Source organism: Eretmochelys imbricata, chromosome 4 (assembly GCF_965152235.1).
Source record: "Eretmochelys imbricata isolate rEreImb1 chromosome 4, rEreImb1.hap1, whole genome shotgun sequence".
Taxonomy (NCBI): domain Eukaryota; kingdom Metazoa; phylum Chordata; order Testudines; family Cheloniidae; genus Eretmochelys; species Eretmochelys imbricata.
In genome coordinates this window covers 146,023,172-146,037,955 of record NC_135575.1, presented here as the reverse complement: position 1 = coordinate 146,037,955, position 14,784 = coordinate 146,023,172, and the positions used below count along the sequence as shown (strand labels likewise).

Genomic DNA, 14,784 nt, shown 5'->3' with positions numbered 1-14,784 from the left:
ATTGGAACAGGTAATCATCAAGGGATTCCTCTCCTGTCACCCATTCCCAGCTTACCAATGGCTGCAGTAGAGTCTCCATCACTAGAAACTTTCAAACCAGCTTGGATGTTTTTCTAAAAGATCTGCCTAGTTCACACAGGAATTAATTCAGGGAAGTCCTTTGGTCTGTGCTATGCAGGAGGTCAGACTAGATGATGAAAGTTGTCTCCTCTGGCCTTGGAATCTATGAATGAAGCAGTAAAAAGCAGAGTTCCAGATCCCAGCCTGGGGAGCAGAGTCTCTCTGATCCAGTTGCTATACAATTCAGAAGCAGGGCTATTTTCAACAGTCAGTCTGGGTGATGGAGCTTGTTACAACCTGGCCCGGTACCACTCTGTATGGTGACCAGGTTGTGGGTGGATGTAATCACTTGGTCCTACATGCTTCTAAGCCAGTTGGGTCATGGCAGAGTCTAAACTCTGTTTCTAGCTCTGGGACTGTATGGCACACTCCTGGGCTCAGACCTCTTCTCCAAGACCCTCCTTTGAGACATGGGGCACCACTGCCCACTTGCCCTAGACCATTAAAACAGTGTTGGGAACCAGCCAAGCCCTCCCACTTGCTTACACACACTTTCCTGGAGCATCACTTAGGCTGTAATGATACTGGTCTTCTATTTTAACTCCTGTGGAAACAGCGCAGCAGGAAAGCGAGGAACACAGTCTTAGAAAATGAATTTCTTGACCACAGAAACTTTAATCTGAAAGTCCTCAAGAGTTACAGCTCTTTGGAAACAAAATAAAAGTCCTGAGACACTCCTTCTCCTGCTCTCAGCTCAGCCCTGAGTCTGGAGTTCATCAGAGTGTCACACTGGACAGAGTCCCTCCTGCCTTCTCTCTCCTTCCACCCCTTCTTACCTGTGGTGATGGCCAGCCCCCCTGCCCAGAGCAGAACCCCCTCTTACATAGCCTGTTCCATTGCCATGTGCACCATGGGGATGCTCCAGCCTCTCCCCCAGTACTTGACCCAGCTGTACCAATGTACCATTGGTTCTTAGGGGTGGGGCTGTAGCTGAGCAACACAGTCATCAATGGCTCCAGATTGCAGCCTTGTTGGCTTCTCTGTGATAGTCCTTCAAGGCAATGGCAAGCCCCTTTCCAGAAAGGGTGCTGTCTCAAAAGCAATGCAACTTTAGACTTGAGTTCAGCACCTAACACAAAATGGAGCTCATAATCTGACACAGATCTATCCCACTCTGCTACACAGCCCCTCAGCCCCTGCAATGAGCTGGTGCTGAGGGAAGCTGCCAACCCTGCCCTGGTTTCACTGATAGCATTGCTTCTGGCTTTTGATTGTAGAAAAGGGACTGGATGCTTTTGGCCAAACGTGAGCCACAGAGTGTGGTTCCAAGCTGGAGCATCACAGTGAATTCCTACTGTGTTATCATCCCCGCTGACTCCTTCACGCTGCTCGTCAAAGCCATTGCAGTCAGAGAACTCCTGCTGCCATGCAATATCCCAGCTCTCCCTGCTGACCTTCCAGAGACAGCGCTCAGCACCATAGAGGCAAGTGACGAATGGCTGCACACAAGTTTAGATAACAAGAGGCAGTGCAGGTTCTGCACGTATAGGATACCAGCTCACTAGCAGGGAATGGTACATCCAGACACAGACATGTCACCTATGTGCAAGGCATGCTGCCGGGGGAGGGGGGTGCCTATCCCTCCATTGGCTTGGAGTGCAAGGTCTTCACACCCTCTCACTTGCATTGCAGGTGCAGGCCTATTGACATGAATAGGATTAGCACAAATAAGTCTTTCCCCCCATATTCTTCCTCCCCTCATGGGTTCAGGCTCCTACATTTCCCCAGTACATGTCCGGAAGCAGAGCTTTGCTTGTATTCCTCCTCTGCTTCAGGTGCATGGAATAGCCGGGAAACCCAGCGCCCTGCTCTTGGGGCCTGGCAGGTGAGCAAAGAAGGAAATGGGTATCTAACATTTTGGTTAGTTGCAGCTAAGAGCATTCAGGGCCCTCAGCAGGATTTAGAAAGGCAGCCGGCCTGAGCAGCAGAACTTTTCCAGACCAGTGGAGAAGCCCTGTCCGAAAACTGTGAAGACCTATATATGAGAGGAGACAGACGGAGAGGCCTGTGTCTGAACACGATTGTGTCAGGGGAGACAGACAGAGAGGTCTATGTCTGAACACCCATATGTGAGGGGAGACAAAGGGCTGACAGACCGAGAGGCCTGTGTCTCAACACCCGTGTGAGAGGGGAGACGGAGAGGCCAGTGTCTGAATACTGTGTGTGAGGGATCTAGAAAGGCTTGTGTCTGATAGAGTGACCAGGAGTCCAGTTTTCAACCAAAACACCCCGTCAAAAAGCAGTTGACTGTCTGGTTGGTGGATCCCTGCTAGCCTCAGCGTGGCTCCTGGCAAGCCTCCAGCATGTTCCCCCGTGGCCAATGGGAGCTGCAGGGGCGGCGCCTGTGGACAGGGCAGCGCACAGAGTCACCTGTCCGTGCCTCCATTTAGGAGCCAGAGGGGGGACATGCCACTGCTTCCAGGAGCTGCTTGAGGTAAGCGCCGCCTGGAGCCCACCCCCTACCCCACATCCCAACCCCCTGCCTTGATCCCACTACCGGCAACCATACCCCTCAATCCCAACTCAGAGCACCCTCCTGCACCCCAAACCGCTCATCCTAGAGCCCACACCCCCATCTGGAGTCCTCACCACCCCCCCGTGTCCCAACCCCCTGCCCCACCTCTGATCACCCTCCTGTCCTCTGAATCCCTTGGTCCCACCCCCGAGCACCCTCCTACACCCCATACCTCTCATCCCAAGCCCCACCCCAGAATCTGCACCCCCAGATAGAGCCCTAACCCCCTGCCCCAGCCCTGAGCCCCCTCCCGTGCTCTGAACCCCTCAGCCCCAGCCCACAGCCCCCTCCTGCATCCCTAATCCCTCATCCCCAGCCCCACATCACAGCCTGTGCCCTCAGCTGGAGCCCTGAAACCACCCCGCACCCCAACCCCATGCCCCACCCCAGAGCGCCCTCCTCCACCCAAACCCCTCATCCCTGGCCCCACCCCAAAGCCCGCACCTCCAGCTGGAGCCCTCACCCCCTCCCACACCCCAGCCTCCTCAGCCCGCCCGATGAAAATGAGCAAGTGAGTGAAGGTGGGGAGAACGAGCAAGAGGGAGAGGGGGAATAGAGTGAGCAGGGGGCGGGGCCTCAGAGAAGGGGTGGGTCAAGGGTATTCAGTTTTGTGCGAATAGAAAGTCGGCAAGTGGCAACCCTAGTGTGTGAACACCTTTGTGTGAGGGGAGCCGGAGAGGCCAGTGTCTGAAAATGCGTGTGTGTGAGGGAGACGTAGAGGGCAGTGTTTGAACACCTGTGTACTGTGTGAGAGGTGACAGACAGAGAGGCCGGTGTCTGAACTCCTGTGTTTCATGCTTGCTCAGGAACAGCAGATATGGTTACCAGGCCCAAAGGCAGAGAGAGAGACACTCCCAGGGGAAGTGACATCTGGCTCATTCTAAGTACAAGCCGTTCTCCATGTAGGGCAAGGGAAGGCCCAGATAAGGATCAGGCCCTGCACAATTTCCATCAGCTACTGTGGTGGACCCATTGGTTCCCTCTTTGCCCTGAATGACTGGAAGAAGTGCACGTCATTTAAGTAGGGAAGGAGGTACAGAAAGGAGGTACAAATCCTCACATCCATTTTCTGCCACTTCAGAGCAGGAAGCTGGATGCTGGGCACTCATGTGGTACCAGCTGGGACCTGTGTGTCACTTCTCTCTGAACAGAGTGCCTTGAACAGTCTGGAAGTGGAACCTAGATACAACCCGCTCCATGTGAAAAGCAACCTCTACAAATACCTGGTGAGCGGGTTCTCCAGACCCCAGTACCGGCAGCAGGCCCAGCCCAAGGTGCATCGCCCAGGAGAGCGGCATCACTCGAGACAGGTACAGATCTTGCCCACTGGTTGGCTTGGAGAAACCCCACACTGCCTGAGCACTGACCAAGCAGCTGAGGTGCTGAAGGCACTGAGCAGGCATGATGTTGGGAGGGAGGTGGAAACAGGTAGAGGATGTGTCCTCGTTGTGCACAGGCCTGCCTGCTGCTCTGGGGTGATACGCAGGACCTTCAGTCAGCTCTCACAGGTGCAGTAAGCACAAGCTCACAATAGCTTTTGACCAGGGGGAGCGGCAGCTCCCCCTAGGCCTCTGGGGACAGTACTCACTGTGTGTTCCTTCATTACAGCACCAGAGCAAAGCCAAGGCCACGGTAGCTCCCCTTCTTCTGGCTCCCCAGCCATCCAAAGCATTCATATCATCTGCTGCAAGGAAGGACGCCTGTGAGCTCTCTCTCTTCTCCAATGAAGACGATGAATTCCTGGGGGGCATGTAATGACAAGGGCCTTTCTCTACTACAAGCCCAAGTGTTGAGGCACCCCCCCACACACATGCCGTCCTGCCCTGGCGCACGCGAACCAGCAGGCCCCACGCACACATTCCTGTCACTATGCACTCACAGCTCAGCCTGTTGCTGGGTCCAGCACAGGACAAGGTCAGGCACGCACTGGGCCTGCTTGGCCTTGCTGTGAAAGGCGCTTCCCACCGCTCATTCTCTTGTTGTTCTACGGTTTTGTTAGTTGCTGAGACAGTCTCCAGGGAGCCTGCTCCGCAGGGGCCCCTCTCTGGCCATGAAACCCATTGCTACCCCACACGGCGCCTCCCATTCATGTCAGTGCAGCACACAACACCACATGGCCTCATAGGGTGGGTTCTGAGAACAAACATGCACATGCTGGCATAAAATCCCGAAGCCCAAGGACCAGGATTTGCATTCTAATGCAGGGAAGAGATCTTGGAGAGAGCAGTGACCACAGGGCTCCATGTAAAGGAGCTACCTGGAGCATGCAGAGGAGCTACCTGGAGGCAGCTTGTGGGCTAGTCCCTGCACAAGCTGCAATACCAAGCAGCCGTAGCCCTGCCCGAGCAGGCTCCTTGAGCTCCCTGAATGAACAGTGGTGGTGAAACGGGTTACAAGTTTTCTGTGAGGTCCCTTGAGTCCCAGGGCAGCCCCACACCTCCCACCGAGTGGCACACAGCCAATTGCAGGTTATCCAACACACCACCGTGATCAGAAGCACTGGCCCATGTCTTACACCACAGTCCCCATGAGTCAGCAGCAGAGAATGGTGGTGCCCTGGGCTATAACCCCTGCTCCCAGGCCACTCCAGCTGGGAAAGACCCCTCCCTCTGTGCCCCCCTGAGTCCGCTAAGGCTGGGCTGCAAATGGACAATGACGGAACCACAGCCTACCGGTAGTCACCTCCCTGCACAGAATTCTGGCTCTGGGGTCAACGGGATGGTGTGGGATTTCCCTGAGACCTTCTCCCCAGTACACAGCTAGGGGCTAAGTCCACCAGAATTTCAGCTCAGATGCTAGTTAGCAGTCCCTGCCAGAGCAGATGCTGGGGAGAGAGTAACTCCCTGTCCTAGCAGGGAGTTGGCCAGAGATTTGTGTTTATTGGACTTCATGGTGGTTTCCAATTGGGGCATTACTGGGGTCCCTTGCATGGCCTTCTGAGCACCCAGGAGCAGTTAGAGCACTGTGTACAGTCCAGAGCGAGTCTGAGCCTCCACGCTTTTATGGTTCAACAATAAAATTATTTAGCATAATGACACCTACATTGCCTGTTGTGGATAATTTGCATCTTATAGAGCTTTTCTACCCTCGTCCTTACTCCCTCGTCAGATGGCATCAAGTGAGGGCGGCAGGGTCTGTGCAACGCCATGCACAGTGGGCCCCGAAGCAGGGAGAGCTGATAACACTAGGGTGTGCTGCAGAGCCTTTATACTTCTGCAGCCAGGTGCCATCCCAGTAGTCAGCAGTGGACCTTGCTGGCCATCTGTCTCCCTCCCTGCACAAGCCAGGCTGGGGAAGAGCAGATGCTGCAAGGCCAGTGCCTCTGACACAAGCAGACTCTGATGGAATTGCCATTAGCCTGAGCTGTCCTATCACAGGAGCAGCCGGTCCAGCCCCTCAGCAAGCACCAAGCAGCCAATCCCACCCTGGCTCAGGCTCAGCTGGAAATGAGTGCGTTTCTGGGGTGACGGTTTGGCCTTTTAAGAGCCTAAAGCTTAACACAGCAAAGGTCAGGCCTGGCCCTCCTCTCAGTGCTGTATGGCACTGGCTGCAAGAGGCTGTGCCCCCCAACCAAAACCATGGCAAGGATCGCATTGTGTTGCTTCCTTCCGAATGCGAGGTAGGACATGTCCTCCAACAGCTGCTCCCCCGCATTCAAATCCTGTGTTGCTGTGACCCTCCCCCTTCAGTTCACACCACACTTTGTGGCAGCAACCAGCTCCCCTCTGGCTCTCTGCAGCTCTTGGCCCCTCTTGGGTGCTACAGGGCAGTAGCCCAGGCACCAGCTTGAGTGCTAAACTCTGCCTGCTCAGGGCAGACCATGTGACAGCATGTGTAGTGAGGGTAAGGGGTGTGAATATGCCAGCTCCACAGGGAGGTTGGAGGATGCAGCAGGAGGATGAAATTCAACAAAGATAAATGCAAGGTGCTACTCTTAGGAAAGAAAAACCAAATACACATACACAGAATGGGGGGAAACGAGCTTGACAGCAGCACTGCTGAGAAGGATCTGGGAGCTGTGGTGGATCACAACCTCAATGTGAATCAGCAATGCGATGTTGTTGCAAAAAAAAGAAAATGTAATTTTGGGTTCCATTAACAGAGGCATCGCATGCAAGTCACAGGAGAGGAAAGTGATCAGGAACAGTCAGCATGGATTCATAGAATCATAGAATATCAGGGTTGGAAGGGACCTCAGGAGTTGGGCAAGTCATGGCTGACTAATCTAATTGCCTTCTACGACGAGATAACTGGCTCTGTGGATGAGGGGAAAGCGGTGGACGTGTTGTTCCTTGACTTTAGCAAAGCTTTTGACACTGTCTCCCACAGTATTCTTGCCAGCAAGTTAAAGAAGTATGGGCTGGATGAATGGACGATAAGGTGGATAGAGAGCTGGCTAGATTGTCAGGCTTAACGGGTAGTGATCAATGGCTCCATGTCTAGTTGGCAGCCGGTACCAAGTGGAGTGCCCCAAGGGTCGGTCCTGGGGCCGGTTATGTTCAATATCTTCATAAATGATCTGGAGAATGGTGTGGATTGCACCCTCAGCAAGTTTGCAGATGACACTAAACTGGGAGGAGAGGTAGATACGCTGGAGGGTAGGGATAGGATACAGAGGGTCCTAGACAAATTAGAGGATTGGGCCAAAAGAAATCTGATGAGGTTCAACAAGGACAAGTGCAGAGTCCTGCACTTAGGACGGAAGAATCCCCTGCACTGCTACAGACTAGGGACCGAGTGGCTCGGCAGCAGTTTTGCAGAAAAGGACCTAGTACCTGCATGCCTCCAGCTTTCACCCTGACCACACCACACGATCCATCGTCTACAGCCAAGCTCTGCGATACAACCGCATTTGCTCCAACCCCTCAGACAGAGACAAACACCTACAAGATCTCTGTCAAGCTTTCTTACAACTACAATACCCACCTGCAGAAGTAAAGAAACAGATTGATAGAGCCAGAAGAGTTCCCAGAAGTTACCTACTACAGGACAGGCCTAACAAAGAAAATAACAGAACGCCACTAGCCGTCACCTTCAGCCCCCAACTAAAACCCCTCCAACGCATTATTAAGGATCTTCAACCTATCCTAAAGGATGACCCAACACTCTCACAAATCTTGGGAGACAGGCCAGTCCTTGCCTACAGACAGCCCCGCAACCTGAAGCAAATACTCACCAACAACCACATACCACACAACAGAACCACTAACCCAGGAACTTATCCTTGCAACAAAGCCCGTTGCCAACTGTGCCCACATATCTATTCAGGGGACACCATCACAGGGCCTAATAACATCAGCCACACTATCAGAGGCTCGTTCACCTGCACATCCACCAATGTGATATATGCCATCATGTGCCAGCAATGCCCCTCTGCCATGTACATTGATCAAACTGGACAGTCTCTACGTAAAAGAATAAATGGACACAAATCAGATGTCAAGAATTATAACATTCATAAACCAGTCGGAGAACACTTCAATCTCTCTGGTCACGCAATCACAGACATGAAGGTCGCTATCTTAAAACAAAGAAACTTCAAATCCAGACTCCAGCGAGAAACTGCTGAATTGGAATTCATTTGCAAATTGGATACTATTAATTTAGGCTTAAATAGAGACTGGGAGTGGCTAAGTCATTATGCAAGGTAGCCTATTTCCTCTTGTTTTTTCCTACCCCCCCCCCTCCCCAGATGTTCTGGTTTAACTTGGATTTAAACTTGGAGAGTGGTCAGTTTGGATGAGCTATTACCAGCAGGAGGGTGAGTTTGTGTGTGTATGGGGGTGGGGGGGATGTGAGAAAACCTGGATTTGTGCTGGAAATGGCCCACCTTGATTATCATGCACATTGTAGGGAGAATGGTCACTTTGGATGAGCTATTACCAGCAGGATAGTGAGTTTGTGTGTGTGGTTTTTGGGAGGGGGGTGAGGGGGTGAGAGAACCTGGATTTGTGCAGGAAATGGCCCAACTTGATTATCATGCACATTGTGTAAAGAGTTGTCACTTTGGATGGGCTATCACCAGCAGGAGAGTGAATTTGTGTGGGGGGGTGGAGGGTGAGAAAACCTGGATTTGTGCTGGAAATGGCCCAACCTGATGATCACTTTAGATAAGCTATTACCAGCAGGACAGTGGGGTGGGAGGAGGTATTGTTTCATATTCTCTGTGTATATATAAAGTCTGCTGCAGTTTCCACGGTATGCATCCGATGAAGTGAGCTGTAGCTCACGAAAGCTCATGCTCAAATAAATTGGTTAGTCTCTAAGGTGCCACAAGTATTCCTTTTCTTTTTGCGAATACAGACTAACACGGCTGTTACTCTGAAACTAGTGGTTACAGTGGATGAGAAGCTGGATATGAGTCAACAGTGTGCCCTTGCTGCCAAGAAGGCCAATGGCCTTTTGGGATGTATAAGTAGGGGCATAGCCAGCAGATCGAGGGACATGATCGTTCCCCTCTATTCTACACTGGTGAGGCCTCATCTGGAGTACTGTGTCCAGTTTTGGGCCCCATACTACAAGAAGGATGTGGAAAAATTGGAAAGAGTCCAGCGGAGGGCAACAAAAATGATTAGGGGACAGGAACACATGACTTATGAGGAGAGGCTGAGGGAACTGGGATTGTTTAGTCTGCGGAAGAGAAGAATGAGAGGGGATTTGATAGCTGCTTTCAACTCCCTGAAAGCGGGTTCCAAAGAGGATGGATCTAGACTGTTCTCAGTGGTAGCTGATGACAGAACAAGGAGTAATGGTCTCAAGTTGCAGTGGGGGAGGTTTAGGTTGGGTATTAGGAAAAACTTTTTCACTAGGAGGGGGGTGAAGCACTGGAATGCATTGCCTAGGGAGGTGGTGGAATCTCCTTCCTTAGAAGTTTTTAAGGTCAGGCTTGACAAAGCCCTGGCTGGGATGATTTAATTGGGGATTGGTCCTGCTTTGAGCAGGGGGTTGGACTAGATGACCTCCTGAGGTCCCTTCCAACCCTGATATTCTATGAGTCTATGAGAGGAGGTGATGGTATCACTCTACTTGGCGCTGGTCAGGCCTCAGCTGGAGTACGGTGTCCAGTTTTCATCACTAACGTATAGGAAGGATGAAGAGAAACTGGAAAGGCTCCAGAGGCAAGCGACAAAGATGATCAAAGGGATGGAATGCAAGCCATATGAACAAAGGCTGAAGGAATTGGGTATGTTCAGTTTGGAAAAGAGGAGCTTAAGGGAGGACACGATAGCAGTTTTCATAAACTTGAAAGGCTGCCATAAAAAAGATGGAGTAAAGTTCTCTTGCGCCATGGAGGGCATGATAAGAGGCAGTGGGTTCAAACTACAGCATAGCAGATTTAGATTAAATCTCAGGAAAAACTTCCTAATGGTAAGAAGAGTAGGACAATGGAACAGACGCCTAGGGAGGTTGCGGAAGTTCCTGCACTGAAGGTTTTCAAAAAGAGGCTGGAGAGCCATCTGTCTTGGATGGTTTATATACAACAAATCCTGCATCTTGGCAGGGGGTTTGACTAGATGACCCCTGCGGTTCCTTCTGACCCTACAGTTCTATGATTCTAGGAGCTCAAGACACCCATTGGGGGGAAGGGGGGACATGCAACCAGCTGTCCAGTGGTCACTTCAGGCATGCTGCCGAACCCCCGGTAAAGGCATGCTGGGACAAAGCAGTTTTTCCTTGCAAAAGGGTTAGTAAGGAGCAGGCACCACCACAGGCAGGGGCCCATTGCACATTGCGTAGCCTCAATGCTGCTCCCTCAAGCTGGGAGTTACAGTGATCTCTCAAATGACTGTCTTCCCCACCCTAATGCTGTTCGTCACACAGGGAGTAAGAAGGATTTAGGTTCTATGCTATCTAGGGTTGCCAGGTGTCTTTTTTTTTTTATCAGAACACCAGCACTGACCAGGCCATTAAAATTCTGGTTGGTGGCACAGCAAGACAAGGCAAGCTCCCTGCCTGCTGTGGCTCCGTGTAGCTCCCAGAAGCAGCTGCATGTCCCCCTTCCGGCTCTGATGCATAGGGGCAGCCAGGGGGCTCCACATGCTACCCCTGCTCCAAGCACCGTCTCCGCAGCTCCCAATGGCCAGGAACCGCAGCCAATGGGAGCTGCTGGGGTGGCACCTGCAGAAAGGACAGCACGCCAAGCCATCTGGCCGCGCCTCCTTGTAAGAGCTGGAGAGGGGACATGCCACTGCTTCCGGGAGCTGCTTGAGGTAAGTGCTGCCCAGAGCCTGCACCCCGACCCCCTCCTGCACCCCAACCTCCTGCCCTGATCCTCCTCCCACCCTCTGAAACCCTCGGTACCAACCTAGAGCACCCTCCTTCACCCCAAGCCCTTCAGCCCCACACCAGAGCTCACACACCCAGCCAGAGCTCTTACCCCCCTCACCCCGGACCCCAACCCCCTTCCCTGCCCCGAGTCCCCTCCCATAGTCTAAACCCCTTGGCTCCACCCCTAGTCCAGAGCCCTCATTCCTGGCCTCACCCCAGAGCCCACACTCCCCGCCAGAGCCCTCAGCCTCTCCCATACCCCAACCCCCTGAGCCAGCCCGGTGAAAATGAGCAAGTGAGTGAGGTTGGGGAGAGCGAGTGACAGGAGGGGGGATGGAGTGAGCAAGTGTGGGGCCTCAGAGAAGGGGCAGGGCCTCAGAGGAAGGGCGGGTCACGGGTGTTCACTTTTGTGCAAGTAGAAAATTAGCAACCCTAATGCTATCAACAGCAGCTCAGTCTAGCTCTGACTCGCTTCACTAGACCCAGCTATGGCCCTAAACACAAGGGGAAGTAGGTGCAGTGCTACTCCAAAGGTCACGGGCCCCTGGGGAGACAACTGCAGTCAGTTGTGGAGGCCAGGTGCTACCCTAACACAGGGAGGGAAGCATTAGAAACCCTTGATGTGCTAGGACAAAGTCTGAGTGCATCCAGGCTGCCCACAGTTGAGGCTTCTGAGAAAGCATCCAGCTCCTGGCTACTCATATGATGCTGTGACACGAGGAAAGTGGGTGGAGGAGCTGCCAGCTCCGAATCATTTCTGCTGCAGAAAGAAAAACATAAATCTCACTCTGTAAAACCTGGTGTTAGCCCTTCTTCCCCCTTACACTCCAAGACATGTTCCTCAGGTAAAGCAGCTGGCTACCTTCAGCATGACCCTAAGTTCCTTGGTGCAGGGTCGGCGTCTCCTTTCTCTCTGCAAAGCACCCAGACCACATGTTCAGAGAGAATCATGGCTGCTGTCCCCATGAACAACTGCACCAGTGGGCTGCAAATTTCAAACAGGCTGCTAACTTTTTTGGCATCTTTGGAACAGGTTATTTCTCCCACAGACTGAGCAGAAATTAGTTGAAGTGGGAGGAGGCAGAAGCCACTTCCTACCATATTTTAATTTTAACTAGGGCTGAAGTAGCTTTAAATAGAAGACAGGAAACCAGACTACGTATATGCAACTCAGGACCGTGCTCCCAGGCTCAGAGTTTAGCAGAGTTCTCCTGCGTACAAAGACAGAAACAGCTCTTACAACCATACAAAGGGAAACCAATGCCTTCTCTAAATGAGCACTGAGACCTGATGGAAAAATCTGCAGAGCAACACTCCTGCCACTGATATAGAGTCATAGACTCCAAGGTCAGAAGGAATCATTACTATCATCTTCTGACCTCCTGTATAACAGGTCAGAGACCTGACCCAAAATAATGCCTAGAGCAGATCTTTAAGAAAAACAGCCAGTCTCAATGTAAAAATTGTTAAGTGATGGAGAATCCACCTCCACCCTTGGTAAATTGTTTCCATGGTTAAATACCCTTACTGTAAAATTACACCTCATTGCCAGGCTGAATTTGTCTAACTTCAACTTCCAGCCATTGGATTGCATTATACATTTCTCTGTTAGATAGAAGAGTCCATTACTAAATATTTGTTCCCCATGTAAAAAGAAAAGGAGTACTTGTGGCACCTTAGAGACTAACCAATTTATTTGAGCATGAGCTTTCGTGAGCTACAGCTCACTTCATCGGATGCATACTGTGGAAACTGCAGAAGACATTATATACACAGAGACCATGAAACAATACCTCCTCCCACCCCACTCTCCTGCTTGTAATAGCTTATCTAAAGTGATCATCAAGTTGGGCCATTTCCAGCACAAATCCAGGTTTTCTCACCCTCCGCGCCCCCCCCCCCCCCAAACTCACTCTCCTGCTGGTAATAGCAAAACAAATAACAAAATAGTGAGTTGGGGGGGGGGGCGCGGAGGGTGAGAAAACCTGGATTTGTGCTGGAAATGGCCCAACTTGATGATCACTTTAGATAAGCTATTACCAGCAGGAGAGTGGGGTGGGAGGAGGTATTGTTTCATGGTCTCTGTGTATATAATGTCTTCTGCAGTTTCCACAGTATGCATCCAATGAAGTGAGCTGTAGCTCACGAAAGCTCATGCTCAAATAAATTGGTTAGTCTCTAAGGTGCCACAAGTACTCCTTTTCTTTTTGCGAATACAGACTAACACGGCTGTTACTCTGAACTCTGTTCCCCATGTAGATACTTCTAGACTGGGATCAAGTCATCTCTTAACTTTCTCTCTGTTAAGCTAAATAGATTGAGCTCCTTGAATTTTTCACTATAAGACAGGTGTTCTAATCCTTTAATCATTCTCAATGCTCTTCTCTGAACCCTCTCCAATTTATCAACAGCCTTCTTGAAATGTGGATAGCAGAACTGGATGCAATATTGCTGCAGTGGTCCCATCAGTGCTAAATACAGAGGTAAAATAACCTCTCTGTTCCTACTCTCTACTCCCATTTATGCATTCCAGGCTCACATTAGCTCTTTTGGCTACAGTGCCGCACTGGGAGGTTATGGTCAGCTGATTATCCACCATGACCCCAAATCTTTTTCAGAGTCACTGGTTCCCAAAATCGAATCCCCCATCCTGTATGTATGGCCTGCATTCTTTGTTTCTAGATGTACACAGTTATATTTAGCCATATTAAAATACAGTGTTTGCTTGTGCCCGGCTTACCAAGCGAGCCAGCTTGCTCTGTCCAGTGACCCATCCACTCCATTATTTACCACTCCCCCAAGCGTTGCATCATTCTCTCATAATGAAGATGGGACTTGGCCAAGGTACCGCAGGTCCCTGCTGTAACAAAGAGTACAGGGAAAAGGGCCAGCTGTCCCTCCACTCAGCAGAGTCCAAGGGCTTCCCCCACTCCTTTCTCACCAGCCCACACCGTGCCCAGCTGCTGCACAGCTCCACAGGAGCACAGAGCAGAACCCAACTCATACTATTCTCCATCCCATCCCTTATGCAGTCAGTCAGCTTTCTTGGCATCAGCTGCCCATTGTGTTGAGGTCACACTGAGCTGCCCAGCGACGCTGGGTCCGTTTGCTGAGTGGATACTGTTAAATTGGGCCCTGAGAAGGCGCATGCCGAGTTCAGATTAAACCCTCCACTGTGTGTTACTTCATATCAGTCAACCCTGAATCCCAGCAGTGCCTGCCAGTGTGCTGCCTTCCCCCCCCCCGAGGTCAGTCCCTCAAATTCCTCACGGGCTCCTCTGGGCTCAGCTCCTCTCAATACCTTTGTGCCATCTGCAGATTCACACGTCCATTTTCCAGCTTGTTAATAAATATCTGAAACCCCAGTCTGCCCCCTGGGGCCCTGCTGTGACCCTTCGGCTCTGATGGAAACGGACCATCAATCCCTGCTCTGTTCTGAGCCTTCTGCTCCAGGGCAGAGCTTCGCCCTCACCCCACAGCGACTGGTCCCTCACCAGCCTCCTGTGAGAGGCTTTGCCAAGGGCCTTTTGAAAGTCTAACTTACAATTTTATAATGCTATTTCATTATCATTTCAACTGCCTTCCCCTGCTGGAAGTCCAACAGCTCTAACTCCCAGGACCCTCCAGTACCTTCTGTGAAGATGGAGCCAATATTTTCTCCTCTCCAGTGCAGCTGTTGCTTTCATAAGACTGCATGGACTTGCACATGCAAATGAGCATGTATATGCCACTCACAATGTCCCAGCACAAACCTGGCCTCTTTCCTTCGCCCAGAGGTACAGCACCCCTGGGAGCCTGACACAACATCTCTCCCCCCTCTAAGAACAGGCGTATGACACAGCATCCCGCCTCAAACATGCCACACGTACAGATTCTTCCAT

The 14,784-nt window shown here is 51.5% G+C and overlaps 1 protein-coding gene across 1 annotated transcript in view; it reads left to right on the top strand.

The window, feature by feature from the left end:
- The window catches only part of M1AP (meiosis 1 associated protein), a 55,735-nt gene extending 51,345 nt beyond the window's left edge, over positions 1 to 4,390 (top strand). The window contains exons 8-10 of the mRNA XM_077816200.1: positions 1,338 to 1,544; positions 3,787 to 3,945; positions 4,244 to 4,390. Of these exons, the coding sequence (XP_077672326.1) occupies positions 1,338 to 1,544; positions 3,787 to 3,945; positions 4,244 to 4,390 (513 nt within the window). The remainder of the gene's footprint in view (positions 1 to 1,337; positions 1,545 to 3,786; positions 3,946 to 4,243) is intronic.
- Positions 4,391 to 14,784: the final 10,394 nt, after the last annotated feature.